This window comes from Staurois parvus, unplaced genomic scaffold, assembly GCF_062004578.1.
Source record: "Staurois parvus isolate SC_StPar_1 unplaced genomic scaffold, SC_StPar_1.0 ptg001045l, whole genome shotgun sequence".
NCBI lineage: Eukaryota > Metazoa > Chordata > Amphibia > Anura > Ranidae > Staurois > Staurois parvus.
Genome location: NW_028318841.1, coordinates 3,549,716 through 3,566,755, shown reverse-complemented (window position 1 = coordinate 3,566,755; position 17,040 = coordinate 3,549,716). Strand labels below are relative to the sequence as shown.

The 17,040-nt window shown below is 43.5% G+C and overlaps 1 protein-coding gene across 1 annotated transcript in view; it reads left to right on the top strand.

The window, feature by feature from the left end:
• The window catches only part of LOC149440926 (interleukin-13 receptor subunit alpha-1-like), a 148,231-nt gene that overhangs the window by 47,053 nt on the left and 84,138 nt on the right, over positions 1-17,040 (top strand). Inside the window, exon 2 of the mRNA XM_089657958.1 lies at positions 15,299-15,423. Coding sequence (XP_089514084.1) covers positions 15,299-15,423 — 125 coding nt within the window. The remainder of the gene's footprint in view (positions 1-15,298; positions 15,424-17,040) is intronic.

Below are 17,040 nucleotides of genomic sequence, written 5' to 3'. Positions count from 1 at the left end.
TTTGGCTGTTTTCCAGCCACACCCACAGATTTCGCTGTTGTCACTTGTTATTAAGATGATAGATATTGAAAAAATAACATTTCCGCAAAGCTATCAGCAGTTACAGCATACCATGCTTAAAATATAAGCTGCACATACAGTAGGTGCAAACCTTGTTGAAAAGGAATGTATCGCTATAAAAAGAGAACTGAGAAATGCAGTAATTTTATACAAACATTCCAATGCATACCTTTACCTGCAGAAGGTCATCTACTGTACCACTCCCCACCCTTGGTCTGTAAAATTCCCCGAGTATGTGGGAGTACATGACACTTCAGCTGAGCAGCTGCCTCCATACAATGCATTGCTTGTGGGCCGAAAACACAAAGCTGGCCTGTGCTCACATATCCTGAATATGTGTCTGTTGTGTCCAGGTGTAGAATAATGTTGGGAGATTCAAGCACCATGCAGTTTTTGGTTCTAGAGTTAAAGATTTGAACAGAAGGCAGCCAAAATGACAAATTTTCACTGCAGATTCTTAGCCATAACAAGATGAAGAAAGAAAAATAAAAAAAGTATTTCTATCCATAATATATTAGTCTCCTATTACCCCTATACACCAGCAGTGGAGATATAGATAGGAGAAGAGATCAGAGCAGGGGCGGACTGACCATTTGGAAACTCAGACACTGCCCGAGGGCCCGGGGTCAGTAGGGGGCCCCATGAGATGCCCCTGGTACCTTTTTCAAAGGCTTTTTTGAGTTTGGGCAAGAACACAGGGGCCCCATGATCCCCTATTGCCCAGGGGGCCCCTGAGTTGTCAGTCCGCCCCTGGATCAGAGTGAGCAGAGGGATGATTTTGCTTTCCCGTCATTGTCCAATCAGAAACCTGGAGGCATGCCTTTGCCCAAGCTGTGCTGTAGCCTCAGTCAAATACCTAGTTCTTTTGCAGAGCTAGGTCATATAGATGGCTGCACAGTCCCCCGGCAATCAATCCCTATATATGTATTTCAGCTCTGGATAATCTGCTTGCCTGGAACTCAGCTGTATTTGTATTTTTGTTTTAAGCAAAAAGAAAAGGTTAAATACGCAACAATAATATGAGAGAGTTTAACAATCCAGCATAAAAATCTTAAATATGTAGTTTCCTCTTTGAACATATGACTGCAAATTCTTACAAAGTAATATATATGAGAAAACAAAACAAGAGTAGAGATCTACCAAGAATATCAGCACATGGACAGGTAAATTGGAATCAATGTATGCAGCTCATCCTTGCAAGTGGCCAAGAAAATGCCAACAATAGATAAGCAAACGTCCCAAATACTTACCTGCTCTGTGCAATGGTTTTACACAGAGCAGCCTTGATCCTCCTCTTCTTGCCCCTGCCAGTGCTCCTGGCTCCTTCCCCCCACCAAATGCCTATAGCAAGCTGCTTTCTATGGGGGCACTCATGTATATTCACTCCTGAGCCGGCACTGGGACACAGAGCACAGCTCAGCCACTCCCCCCACTCCCTTCTCACTGGATGTGATTGGCATTGGCTCCCGCTGCTGTGTCTGAGCCAATGTGTAGGGAGAGAGCCTCTGCTCTCATGCACATCATGGAATCAAGAATGGGCTCAGGTGTGTATAAGGGGGGGCTGGGGGGAATCCTGTTTAGAGATGGTTTTCATGCACTCTCTGCATTAAGGTAAAAAAAATCTTCAGCCTTCAGAACCACTTTAAAATCAATAAAACTCAACACATTTCAGAGTATGCATTGCTCCCTCTTCAGGAACTCCCAAAGAGGAAGCAATGCATGCTCCAAAACTCCTTTAAATTTTAATAAATTTGGGGCTTTTGTTTATTTATTACTAATGTGATTCACCTCCTTATGCTTTACCTTGTGGACTCCAATATTCAGCAGTGCTGATATTAAGCATGGTACACCCAACATTGTTGTGTTTTTTGAAGATCTTTCAGGAATTTTTTGTGGAAGCCTGTCAGCTGAGACAAAAGATGGTATCTTCTCAGCCACTTGCCAAGGTGAGCTGCTTACACTGATTCCAATCTGATTCCAATATACAGTAACACCTCGGTTCGCAAACTTAATTCGTTCCACGACTCTGGTTGCGAAGCGAATTGGTTGTGAACCATGGCAAATTTTCCCTTCGGGTTCAATGTAATTCAGGTTAATCCGTTCTGACCCCTACAAACGTGGTCACAAACCGAGTTTGGTTGCCAACCGACTCAAAGTTTCACATAAGGTTCAATGTAAATAAGGTTAATCCATTCTGAACTTGTTTGTTTGTGCTTTGAACGACAAAAATATGAAACAAAGTACAGTATGAAGATAGAGAACCCTAACCTTGCTTGAGACGACTTCTGGCGTGGAGGACAGGAAGGCGGGTGGGTGGTGGTTATTGTTCGGAGGGAAAGTCCCCCTCCATAAGTACATTGGGGAGATCTCCTTCAGGGCTTTCCTCTCTTCTTATCATTCATCAGATTCAACACTCTATTTGTTACAGTTATGTTGGGGTGGTGCTTCTGACCACCTTCATTACTACTCTGCACTTTCTTTTCAACAAAGTGCTTGCTCTGCACATGGGATAGCCCAAAGGAGGGGGAACCGCGGTCCGGTGCCTCAGCAGCTGCTGCAGCTTGTAGGTAGCAGCTTTTATGGGGGAAAGCGAGGGCTGCGGATGCCCACCCAAATGGGCCAATCAGTATCTGTTGCCATGCAGATTCCTCTGGCAACATGAAAAAGAGCGAGAAGGAGGGAGAGAGAGACCATGTCCCTTTGTTCAATCCCATGTGGGTCCCACTAAACCAGTGGTTCTCAACCTTTCTAATGCCGTGACCCCTTAATACAGTTCCTCATGTTGTGGTGACCCCCAACCATAAAATTATTTTCGTTGCTACTTCATAACTGTAATTTTGCAGTGGGAAGAGTAGTGCCACGTCATTGGTGTCAGTGGGAGGAATAGTGTCCCATCACTGATGTCAATGGGAGGAATAGTGCCCCATCATTGGTATCAGTGGTAGGAATAGTGCCCCATCATTGGTGTCAGTGGTAGGAATAGTGCCCCATCATTGGTGTCAGTGGGAGGAATAGTGCCCCATCATAGGTGTCAGTGGGGGGAATAGTGCCCATCATAGGTGTCAGTGGGGGGAATAGTGCCCATCATTGGTGTCAGTGGGAGGAATAGTGCCCCGTCATTGGTGTCAGTGGGAGGAATAGTGCCCCGTCATTGGTGTCAGTGGGAGGAATAGTGCCCCGTCATTGGTGTCAGTGGGAGGAATAGTGCCACGTCATTGGTGTCAGTGGGGGGAATAGTGCCCCATCATTGGTGTCAGTGGGGGGAATAGTGCCCCATCATAGGTGTAAGTGGGGGGAATACTGCCCCATCATAGGTGTCAGTGGAAGGAATAGTGCCCCATCATTGGTGTCAGTGGGAGGAATAGTGCCCCATCATTGGTGTCAGTGGGACGAATAGTGTCCCATCATTGGTGTCAGTGGGAGGAATAGTGCCCCATCATTGGTGTCAGTGGGAATAGTGCCCCATCATTGGTGTCAGTGGTAGGAATAGTGCCCCATCATTGGTGTCAGTGGGAGGAATAGTGCCCCATCATAGGTGTCAGTGGGGGGAATAGTGCCCCATCATAGGTGTCAGTGAGGGGAATAGTGCCCATCATTGGTGTCAGTGGGAGGAATAGTGCCCCGTCATTGGTGTCAGTGGGAGGAATAGTGCCCCGTCATTGGTGTCAGTGGGAGGAATAGTGCCCCGTCATTGGTGTCAGTGGGAGGAATAGTGCCCCGTCATTGGTGTCCGTGGGAGGAATAGTGCCCATCATAGATGTCAGTGGGGGGAATAGTGCCCATCATAGATGTCAGTGGGGGGAATAGTGCCCCATCATTGGTGTCAGTGGGGGGAATAGTGCCCCATCATAGGTGTAAGTGGGGGGAATAGTGCCCCATCATAGGTGTCAGTGGAAGGAATAGTGCCCCATCATTGGTGTCAGTGGGAGGAATAGTGCCCCATCATTGGTGTCAGTGGGAGGAATAGTGCCCCATCATTGGTGTCAGTGGGGGGAATAGTGCCCCATCATTGGTGTCAGTGGGGGGAATAGTGCCCCATCACTGGTGTCAGTGGGAGGAAAAGTGTCCCATCACTGGTGTCAGTGGGAGGAAAAGTGTCCCATCACTGGTGTCAGTGGGAGGAAAAGTGTCCCATCACTGGTGTCAGTGGGAGGAAAAGTGCCCCAACATTGGTATCAGTGGGAGGAATAGCGCCCCATCATTGGTATCAGTGGGAGGAATAGCGCCCCATCATTGGTATCAGTGGGAGAAATAGCGCCCCATCATTGGTGTCAGTGGGAGGAATAGTGCCCCATCGTTGGTGTCAGTAGGAGGAATAGTGCCCCATCGTTGGTGTCAGTGGGAGGAATAGCGCCCCATCGTTGGTATCAGGGGGAGGAATAGCGCCCCAACGTTGGTGTCAGTGGGAGGAATAGTGCCCCATCGTTGGTGTCAGTGGGGGAGGAATAGTGCCCCATCGTTGGTGTCAGTGGGGGGAGGAATAGTGCCCCATCGTTGGTGTCAGTGGGGGGAGGAATAGTGCCCCATCGTTGGTGTCAGTGGGGGGAGGAATAGTGCCCCATCGTTGGTGTCAGTGGGGGGAGGAATAGTGCCCCATCGTTGGTGTCAGTGGGGGGAGGAATAGTGCCCCATCGTTGGTGTCAGTGGGGGGAGGAATAGTGCCCCATCGTTGGTGTCAGTGGGGGGAGGAATAGTGCCCCATCGTTGGTGTCAGTGGGGGAAGGAATAGTGCCCCATCGTTGGTGTCAGTGGGGGGAGGAATCGTGCCTCATCGTTGGTGTCAGTGGGGGGAGGAATCGTGTCTCATCGTTGGTGTCAGTGGGGGGAGGAATCGTGCCTCATCGTTGGTGTCAGTGGGGGGAGGAATCGTGCCTCATCGTTGGTGTCAGTGGGGGGAGGAATCGTGCCTCATCGTTGGTGTCAGTGGGAGGAATAGTGCCCCATCATTGGTATTAGTGAATCCAATGATGGGGCACTATTCCTCCCACTGACACCAATGATACTTACCTTGCTGACCCCTGCTCCAGCCTGGGCTCGCTCGCTCCCTCCCTCCCTCTCCCATGGTACAGACACTTACCTGTCAGCTGTCTTCCTTCTCCAGCCGCTCTCCTCCTCTTCACCCGCTCGATCTTCGCGGTGCCGCTCGGCTCCTCCTCTCCAAGCTCCACCTCCTCGCCGGTGATTGGCCGCCTGTGTGCCTCACCTGAGCTACAGTTCCGACGGCCAATCACCGGCGAGGATTGATCCCGAGGGTGTGTCCAGATGACAGGGGCGGCATGTCATCCCGCCCACACCTGGAGACGGATAGAGCAGCGGTGTCTCGGTTCCTAACACCATCGGAAATATGTGTTTTCCGATGGTCTTAGGCGACCCCTGTGAAAGCGTCGTTCGACCCCCAAAGGGGTCGCGACCCCCAGGTTGAGAACCGCTGCACTAAACGCTGGGGACCCTGTCATTCTTGTCACCTGCATTACCGCTCTGCACAGTCTGGTCACCTTCATTACTCTTCTGCACGTTCTGGTCACCTTCATTACCGCTCTGCATGTTCTGGTCACCTTCATTACCGCTCTGCATGTTCTGGTCACCTTCATTACCGCTCTGCACGTTCTGCTTACCTTCATTACCGCTCTGCACGTTCTGGTCATCTTCATTACTGCTCTGTATGTTCTGGTCACCTTCATTACCACTCTGCACGTTCTGGTCACCTTCATTACCGCTCTGCACGTTCTGGTCACCTTCATTACCGCTCTGCACGTTCTGGTCACCTTCATTACCGCTCTGCACGTTCTGGTCACCTTCATTACTGCTCTGCACGTTCTGGTGACCTTCATTACCGCTCTGCACGGTCTGGTCACCTTCATTACAACTCTGCACTTTCTTTTCAACAACATGCTTGCTCTGCACATTCTTGTCACCTTCATTACCGTTCCACACTTTTTTCTTACCACCATGCTTGCTCTGAAATTTCTTTGGAGCCACACTGGATGTCCAGTACAGTATGTGCTAAAAATCACACAAAAAAGCAAGTGTACAGCAATGGATGTACAGTACTGTACAGTATGTGCTAAAAAGCACATCAAAAAGCTTTTCAGTACTGTAAGTGTCTTCACAGTACACTTTCAGTGTCTGTTTGTGACTGCAATCTAGCCTACAGAGAGTCACGACCACGTGTTAGAGCAGGGAAGACGGCCACAGCTTGTGTTCGTCAACCGAAGCGGAGTTTGCAACTCGAAGCAAATTTTTACGAACTCTTCTGCTTGCGAACCAAGTTGTTCGTGAACCGAGGTATCACTGTACTTGTCCATCTGCTGATACTCTTAGGCCTCGTTCACATGGGTGTACTTCTGCATACACCTGTGTAAGGGCCATGTTTCCCTGCACAGGGACACACAGCTGTTCCTTGAGTGCCTGTGCAGCCAGTCCCATTCATGTCAATTGGGACAAAGTGGCTGCACAGCAATTTAACATCTGTGTGGGTGTAGGTGCATGTCCCCGATTGCAGACAGTGTGCATTTGGGTGCACAGATGTCAATCTGTGAGTAACAGCTGTGTCCATGCAGCCGCTGTTTCCCAATTGACAAGAATGAACAAATACATAGAAAAACTATGCATCCCCATGCAGACAACCATGGCCCACGCACAGGTGTATGCTTAAACTGTTATTAAAGTCTCATTTCTTTTTTTAATTATTATAACAAACATGTTATACTCACCTGCTCTGTGCAATGGTATTGCACAGAGCAGCCCCAGTCCTCCTCTTCTCGGGTCCCCCACCGGAGATTTGCCTTCTCCTCTTCTTTGTGGGTCCCCATAGCAAGCCATTTGCTATAGAGGCATTGTCTGTTCGCTCCTGAGCTGTGTGTATATAGAGCTGTGTGTATATAAAGCTGTTCTCCATAGCCACACACAGCGGGACTTAGCCTCGCCCCGCACTTCCTCCTCAATACATTTCATTGACAGCAGCAGGAGTCAATCTGTTCGAGTCCTTGTGTGAAGAGGAATAGAGGGGAGTTTTATCTCCATCAGCTCATCCCCCCACAGCTATCAACCCTTCCTCCTAGATTGTAAGCTCTAATGAGCAGGGCCCTCTGTTTCCTCTTGTACCAATTGTATTGTAACTGTTATGTCTACCTTCATTTTATTTATGTCAGGTACTTATATAGGTCCATCAATTTACGCAGCACTTTACATGTATATATTGTACATTCACATCAGTCCTTAACCCTCAAGAGGTGTACAATCTAAGGTCCCTAACTCACATTCATACATACACATACTAGGGCCAATTTAGACAGGAGTCAATTAACCTACCAGCATGTCTTTGGAGTGTGGGAGGAAACTGGAGTACCCGGAGGAAACCCACCCAGGCACAGGGAGAACATGCAAACTCCAGGCAGGTGGTGCCGTGGTTGGGAATTGAACCAATGACCCTAGTGCTGCCAGGCGGAAGTGCTACCCATTTAGCCACAGTGCTGCCATTTTGTAAAGCGCTGTACAAACTGTTAGTGCTATATAAAACCTGTATAATAATAATTAAAAAAAAAAAAAGAAGAGATGCAGCCATGAACAGCACTGGATCTAATCTCCCCTCTTCTCTCCTTTACACAGGGAAGGAGGAAAATGGAGAAATAGAAAGTGTTTTTACCTTATTGCAAGGAACAAATAAATTAAAAAACATTTTTAGCTTAGTGTGACTTTGTAAGCCTGTGTGAACGAGGCTATAGAGGTACTCATATTTTTTTCTTTAGAAACATGACAATTCAGACACAGCTGATACTATTTTTTGCCAAATAATCATGGGGTAAGGGGGATGTAAATAAACCACTGGAAATTACTGTTTGTTTGGGACTCTCTCTGCAGTTGCCCGAGTTATAGTGACTGATAATCTAGGACCATTCAACTGATTTGCAGTTTGTTGCAGCACATTTTCTAATTTCTAAATAATGCATTTCTGGTGTAAATCCAGGCTAACCAGAAAAAAATAAATCAGATGCCTTTAATGACACAGACCAACAGCTTATTTTATTAAATAAGAGTAATATGTAGGCCACTAATGCCGATATCTTCCTAAAAATGCCAGTTGCCTGGATGCAGTACTTTTCATACCAATTACCAAAATAAGCATGCAGCAAGTGAAGTCAGGACTCCTGATCTGCATGCTTGTACAAATTATTGGTTAAATAAGAAAATACTTATGAGGTTGGATTAGACAACTAGCATTTTCAAAGGGAGAGTCAGCATTGGTAGAAGAGGTTTCAATAAAAAAAGAAATAGATAGATACCGTAGATAGATAGATAGATAGATAGATAGATAGATAGATAGATAGATAGATAGAATGAATGTAGATTTCTTACCTGTATCCAGTTTTGGTCCAGCTTGCAATTTAATCTAAACTTCTATTAATGGCTAAAACAGAACCAGGCCAAACTCTCAATTCATTACCTGTAGTACAATGTAGTTGACGTAGTTTCCAGACCTTTTTTGATTGACACTTCTATTAAATAGTTTAGTACCAACATAAACCCATACAATTTACCCTAGGGTTAGGTTAACAGGCAATGCAGCAAATGAAAGTTGTACAGGGTATGCCTACCAAAATAAAATGATAAAAAAATACTATGGGTGTACCCAGGGGCGGACTGACCATTTGGAAACTCGGGCACTGCCCGAGGGCCCAGGGTCAGTAGGGGGCCCCATGAGATGCCCCTGGTACCTTTTTCATAGGCTTTTTTGAGTGTGGGCAAGGACACAGGGGCCCCATGATCCCCTATTGCCTGGGGGCCCCATGAGTTGTCAGTCCGCCCCTGGGTGTACCTAGTGTTGCTCTTTGCCATTTTTTGTTTTTATTGTTTTTAGTTTTTTTTTGTTACTGTTCGTATATACTCATTTCTTTCTATTATTCTTTCTTTTTTGTAGCACATCATTAATACTTTTTATATCAACATTATTATATTTGTAGACAACTTTGCAATTCTTGGTACATGGTAAAAACATATTTTAGTGGTGTTATAACAAATTGTGATTTTGATCTGCACTTTCATTTTTTAAAAACATCAACTGGCCAAAATATAACCGAAAAAAAAATTACTTAATTTTGTCTTTAGAAAATTAAATATGTATTGGGAAGAATTAATAAAGGCTGGTGCAGATAGTTTCCGAAAGTGTTTGTCAAGTGGTGCAGTCATGTACCTGTCTAAAACTTGTATTTGAATTTGACGCAAGCTGCGACACTTTTGCAATGCACACAAGATGCTTTCGTAAAATGTTTCCAGCCAGGGTCTCTCTCTGTAAGCCAAAAGAGAGTTGATCTTAATTATCTCCACTTTTTTCTAGATGCATAACGTTGGTACTTTATTTTTAATTTGGCGCATCCATTACGCCACAGTGTAAAAACGGTGCATTGTAGGGCTACCTGAATTTAGTGCATGAGTCATTGTCAGAACCAAAGGTTTTGCAGGTGCTTTATGAATTTGAAGGAACAAGAGGGAATAACACCAGAAAAGTGGTACAGCAGCTTTATGGAATCCCGACAATACTGCTAAAAGGAAGTATTGTAGTGGATTTACTAAAGGAAAAAAGACTGTGCACTCTGCGAGTGCAGTTGTTCCAAAGCTTAGTAAATGAGAGGAATATTCAGTTTGCAAAGAATACCCAATCACATGCAAGGAAAAGAAAAAAAAGAAAAGGATTTTTGAAGAGTGCTCAGTCTATTCGCCTTTAGTAAATTCTCCCCATTGCTTGTCATATCAAAATGCTGTTTGGGATCTAATGTAAAAACAAAGTTGTTGCTGAAGCAGGATGCCAATAGCTAACGTGGAAATTACTCTGGTCCATTTACTCGCATCATGCTTCCCCCTACATATAAATCAATGGGAATGCAAAAAACAGCTTGGTGCAGCTTAAATGGGGGTCAACTGCAGGTCAAATGAACATGTAATGGAACTCAGATGAAATTCCGAAGCATCTCATACTGATCTCAAAAGCAAGTTTAAAGCTGACTTCTAGGTATGAATTGTATTGCATAATTACATTGGTCCAGCTTGGCCCATTGTAAGTATGCAGTTCTCAAACCTGGCCAATCCTTCTAGAAACTGCAAATAACTGTAGAAGGAGATGCTACTACAGTGATCACAGTCTTCCGGGTTCTGTGCCAAGCAGCTTCACTTCTACAAAGTCAACACAGGGGGTCACTCACTTGCCACCGCCATCACTCACAGAGCACCTTGTATTTTTTAATGAATACATAGAGGTTGATTTACAAAAACTAGAGAGTGCACAGTCGGTGCAGCTTTGCATAGAAATGAATCAACTTCCAAGTTTTATTGTCAAAGCTTTATTGAACAAGCTGATTGGTTACCATGCACAGCTGCACTCTCCAGTTTTAGTCCATCAACCCCACAGAGTTCTCTGGATGAGATGGAGAAATGGAGTGGTGACATTGAGATTTACACCTCATCAGAGAATATTGTCTATCTGTGTCCTGTTTTGTATATATTTATCTTATATGATAGTTTGTCTCCCATGTATTATACATTAGAAATGAGCTTGTACATAGTATTGAGGAGATGTTACATGTATGAAAACACATACAGAAAGCATTGGGGGCTTTATTCAGTTGAAGTGTTGTGTTTTTTTTCTGCTGAGGTTGCTATGAGTAAACTATGACATTTCCTATTTATCACCATTTACAATGAAAACACGTCCTGCTGGCATTCCAGTTGGTGTAAACTCCTTTTGTGAGGGATACATTATATAGCACGCACACAATACTAGCTCTGACATATTTCTGCAGTCATATGCCAAATGTTTTTAATAAGGGGCAAGCCCAGCAAAGTTCCACTTTTAAAGAATGTGTAAACCCAGCGTTTCATATGCCCAATATGTGCCTGCTGTACCATGTATTTGTATGAAAAAGTATCCTGTTCTCTTTGTATTGTTTCCTTTGTGTGAAATCCCTGGTTTTCCTGCCAGTCCCTTTTAAAAACTGACCACACTAGGCAGGAAAGCACAGCTGAGAACTCAGATTGCTCTCCTCCAATGATCAGGCTTGTGCTGATATACCCCCCACCCTCACTCAGCCATTCACTGGGAAGACCAGCATGCTGCTGTTTCTCCTCCCTGAGCTCCTTATGCAGCTGAGAACAGAGGGTATGTGATCATTTATAACCAAGGGGGGGAAAAGGTATTAATATTGGTTTTTTTAATATGTGCAGTATAAACAAATGTTTTGCCTTTCATTTATATTTTAAACTGTATGGGTTGTTTTACAAAGTGAGGGTTTACATATGCAGTAAGTTGGCCATAGATGGAAGTTCAACCAGTTCAGCAAGAACTGTCTGAATTTTGATCCATCTATGACATACATATGGATGAGGTTAGTGACGTAGCTAGGGGTAGTGTTGTGGATGGCTTTGTATGTTGTGGTTACTATTTTTTGAATTTTATACGTTGGGTTAGTAGAAGCCAGTGAAGGGATTGGCAGAGAGGGGCAGCAGTCGCTGATCGGTTGGTAAGGTGTATGAGTCTAACGGCAGTATACATAATAGACTGAAGGGGGGATAACCTGTGCAATGGTAGACCAGTGAGGAGGGAGTTTCAGTTATCAAGGCGGGATATAACCAAGACGTGGATACGTTTTTTTGTGGTGTCATTGGTCAGAAAGGGGAGAATTTTGAAAATGTTGCAGATTCATAAAACTAATCAAAAACAGAGAAAGAGAAAGACAATACCTCTTCACCCTTCCAATTAAAATAGGACGTTTTCTCACAAAATACCAAAAAGTGACATCACTGTGCCCAAAAATTGGTTTGCAGGACTCACATGGGTGTTAAATGTGGTAACAATGAACTCTAAGGTCAAGACCCCCTAGAGAAATTGCAAAGCTGTTACCCTATGAACTGGCAACATGGTAAATGGATTTGATTCATAGCAAAGGCAGTATTTAAAACTAGCATAATAGCATAACTATTTGCATATCAATGTCCATATAATCAAGCAAGAACCTGCAGATGATCTTGCACTACGAGACAAAGGTATGCCATGCTAAGTCGTGACTACCAGTGGATGCACCACAGTTCATATAACCAATATGAAGTTGCAGAGAGATTATATCATCATATCAAAAGCTGTGTTCCATATAGGTTAGTTGTCTAGCCATTAAATTGACTGTATGTGGATTTCCAAGGATACAAATACACAGACTTTTATGTATTCAAATGCAGACAGCAGTATATAACATAGGCAGTTCGTGAACAGATCTCCATGATCATAATGTGCGGCTCAAAAAGGAAGTCATGGCTCGGCACAGCTTAGGCATTAAATAATATCTGCTTCTATGCAAACTTGAAGGAATGGCAGGTGCATAGGATGACAGTTCAACAGTCAATTAGGGTGTAGCGTGGCTGCACAGTGAGTAAAGCAAGCAAGCAGGTAGAAGACCATGGTATGGAAAGAGGCCGGCTCAAGCAAGATCAAAAAGAGCAGGAAACTAAGATCAAAGCAACAGGCAAACGGGTTTGTTAAATCAGCATGTCTCATCAATGTCGCCCACTTGTTCCCATAAACCAGCTCACTGATTCTTTCTGATTAGACTTGCACTGCCGCCTGAGGTTATCCTGAGCTTATCCTTGGCAAGCAATCCATGCCTCTGAAAAATGCCACTTGTTGAACACACCAACGTTCATGGGGAAACAGCTTTACAATTTTTCTAGGGAGTCTTGACTTTAGAGTCCATTGTGACCGCGTTTAACCCTCATGTGAGTCCTGCAAACCTCTTTTTGGGCACAGTGATGTCATTTAAGGTATTTTGTGAGACAACGTTGTCTTTCTTTTTTTTTGTTTTTGATTAATTTTGTGAATTACATAAAATTTGGACTGTTGCTATTATTTGAAGCCATGTGTGTCAGTGAGGCAGCTATTTTATGCTTGTTTCACATCTTACAATGTTCCAAATTATTTAAGGAAGCATTACATGTGGCATTTTCTGAATCATGTAGATCAAAGCTGGAAATTGTTTACTTGTATGTAGTGGGGAATTTACACTGAACACGAATATAAGGGGGGATTTACACCAACCACCATGTAATGGGGGATTTTAACCAACCACCAATATAAAGGGGGATTTCTACACTGCCCACCAATGTAATAAAAAAGCTTTTACACCAACCAACAATATAATAGAAGCATTTACACTGACCAGTTATGTAATATCAACATTTATCTACCAATGTATGACTACTATGTAAGGGGGAATTTGCACTGAAAATTTTGCAAGGGGAAATTTTATATTGACCACCAGTGTGATAGGGAATTTATACCAGTATGTAACAGGAAATTTGACACCAACCACCAATACAAGGGGGATTTCCACACTGGCCACCAATGAAATGGGGGATTTACACTGACCCAGGGGCGGACTGACCATTTGAAAACTCGGGCACTGCCCGAGGGCCCGGGGTCAGTAGGGGGCCCCATGAGATGCCCCTGGTACCTTTTTCATAGGCTTTTTTGAGTTTGGGCAAGGACACAGGGGCCCCATGATCCCCTATTGCCCGGGGGCCCCATGAGTTGTCAGTCCGCCCCTGCACTGACCACTAATGTAATAGAAACATTTACACTGACCATCAATGTAATGGAGAATTTATACTGACCACCAATGTAACGGGGGATTTTATACCGACAACCAAAATAAAGGGGGATTTCTACACTGGCCACCAAGGTAAGGGGGATTTACACTGATAGGAGCACTGATAGGAGCATTCACACGGACCACCAATGTAAGAGGGGATTTATACTGAGCACTAATATAGTAGGAGCTTTCACACCAAACATGTAAGGGAGGATTTACACTTACCACTAATGCAAGGGAGGCATTCACACTGACCACAGGTGTAATAAAGGAATTCTACACTGAGCCCCAATGTAATGAGATTAACTCACCTAGATTGTAAGCTCCAAGGATCAGGCCCTCCTATCCCTCTTGTATTAAACTGTATTGTTGCTGTATTGTCTCCCATTATATTGTAAAGCGCTGAGCAAACTGTGGGCGCTATATAAATCCTGTATAATAATAATAACACAGACCACAAATGTATTTGATATATTTACACTTACCAGCAATGTAACGGATATTTGCTGTGACCCCCTACCCCCCCCCCCCATTTCCCCAGACTCTCTGCTAATCTTTGCAACTTTATCTACCTCCTCCTGGTACACCTTTGCATAAAATCTGCACCCCACCCCTGCTTAAAGTGTATGTTACACTATTAATTTTTTTTCTCTGTGTATGTTCTTGTGTATTTTATTGTATGCTCTGAACTCACACTATCTGCGATCTGGGAATATGTCAGTGTGTATGTGGCTTCTTGTGTACTGACTTATGGAGTTAAGGGAGGAGAGTAATAAGAGTATAGTGGATGCTTGCTTAGAATTGTTATGAAGGCTGCAGCGACGGTGGAAAGAGTGCTTGCCTTACATGGTTTTGCTACAGTCAGTTACACTTCATTAGGCAAATACATTTTTATTTTGTTTATTTATTTTTTTGCTCCACTGCACCAGGGACATACCTCTAATAACATCCTCACTGATGTCAGATCCTCCTCCTAGCTGCATGGGTTAAGATCAGTGACCATGGCTGTGAAAGTCTCCTGATGCTCACCATGCCACATTCCTCCTCCGTCCTCCATTAAGAAATCTCCTTGTAATGTACAACATATCCTGTGAATATGGGAGGGGTGGATGAGTGACAGAATCCCCTCCTCCGTTCATAGAACATTTTGTTAAAATATAAGTAAAGGCAAAATTTTTTTGTAGATTTGGATACACTGTAGAGGGATTAGAATACCTGTCACAGAGAAAAAAAAACCTAACAGGGGCTAGAACCCTCTCTTAATCTATCCAAAATTAAAAAATAAAAGTTCTATTTTAATAAAGTAGGGGGCAAGAAGGAGAGGGAGCCCTTCCATGTCACAGTCGCTGCTCTTAACTCATACAGTGCTGGAAGTTCCCAGTTGTGAGGATGATCCCACATCAGTGAAGGGAGGATTTCTACGAAAGTAGCCAGCAGTATGTAGGACATCATGTCCCTAGTGTAGTAAAGTAAGTACACTGCAGCTTTAACCATATGAGAAGTTCATATGAAGCGTAAATGGGTTTATTGATATAAAAACTATTATTTATAACTTATTACATCAAGAAACATGTGGCCGTGATATACAAATTTCTTCTATTTCCATACAGATTACCTCCCCCCACCAACCAACATCACTTTTGGAATGGATGGAATGTTTTGTCTTCTTTTGAAGTGGAATCCCTCTGAAAACACAGCTAACTGCTCTATAAGATATAGTAATGGCATCGGATTGGTAATGCTTACGTTTTATCCGTCCTTCCCTTATGCTGTATACTTTCTTCTCTCCTGTCACTTATCTATTTGGTAGAGATACAGCTACGTAATATGTTCCATATGTTGTTTTTTTAGTAGGAATGTTATTATGTGTGTGTTTGGATGTAAAACAATTAATACAAAGGTATTTAAAGTGTAAGTTCGCCTTTTCACAAAAAATGAAGGTGAAAACTGTATACCCAACCCTCCTGGTCCTTGCTGCACTTACATCTATGGATGATTAGGTAACACTGCCAACACAGCTGGTGCAGGGGTCTGGAAATTTGAAAGCCATGGTCTTCTTCCAGGATGGATCAGAGTGATTTTGATTGGTCACGTACTGGTATTGGACAGATTTGACCAATCAGAATCTCTTTGATCCACCTTGGCATTGCTAAGGAAAGAAGGAGAAGAAGACCATTGCTTTTTAGAAAAGACAAAACCTGGACCTAGACATCCACTCCCACTAAAGCCATTTAACAGTAAGTAAATCTTAATGTATCGGGCTCAAGGGTTCCAGGTTTTTTCAAATTGCTTTACATTGTTATCGAAGAGGCTAACAATATTTGTGTGAACCATGATCCAGTATATTTTCCAATTTGCTTGCACAAGAGACACCAAGAGTTGTTTCTAAGCCTTTGCATTAGTCATCTGGGCCACCAATATAAAAAAAAATCAGTTTGAGTATTGTGGAAGAGTTTATCAATAGGCTCATTAAGAAGGGCAATTTGGGATAATTGTGGAACAGATACTCCAATGAAGCCCTGAATTCTAGGGCATTCCCATCAGACATAGTAAATAGTCCCTAAAAGATTAAAGCCCTGAAAACATAATGAAGAAGCATTCAGATACATTTTGGAGAGGCAGGTAGGGTTTATGTACCATATTGTGAGCAATTTAAGATTAGCTTCAATCAAGACAACATTTAGAATACCTTTGAAATAGCGTAAACAACACTTATGCCAATGCTCCAGTTCTCTATCAACTAAAAGATTACTATCCCAGTCTGCCATGTAGGGACCCAGTAACAGCCCAGATCCTGAGTTCACTATTTTTTGTAGGGAGTATGTAATACCCTATCAGAAGACTCGGGTCATATAGAGTGCATGAAATGAGAAATATGAAAACCCAGAAAATCTCAGAGAAGCATACCCAAGTTATCTTTACAGTGCAGTAAGATAAAAGCTCTTCCTTTGGGTGAAAATGTTTTCAATTCTATACAACCCCTATCTAACCACCAGAAAAATGCTTTAGTAACCAAAAAAGGTGGGAAGAGGGTTTTTTATAGATATGCGCTAGAGGGCAAAAATAGGATGTAATGTTCTTATTGTGTCATAGCTTGTCCCACAGACCAAAGGAATGTACGAGGGTGGGTGTGAAAATACTGTATGTGGCCTCTGACATAACTTACACCAAACCAAGTAGTCTAACATATGGAGTAATTTTGGCTTCAAATTTTAGCAGGTCAGGAAGGATAATGGGAATTGGAAGTGAATGAAAATAGTATAGGATTCTGGGGAGCTAGGTAATTTTGATAGTATTAATCCTACCCAGCCAAAATAGATCATACATAGGCCAATGGTGCAAATCAGCCTTC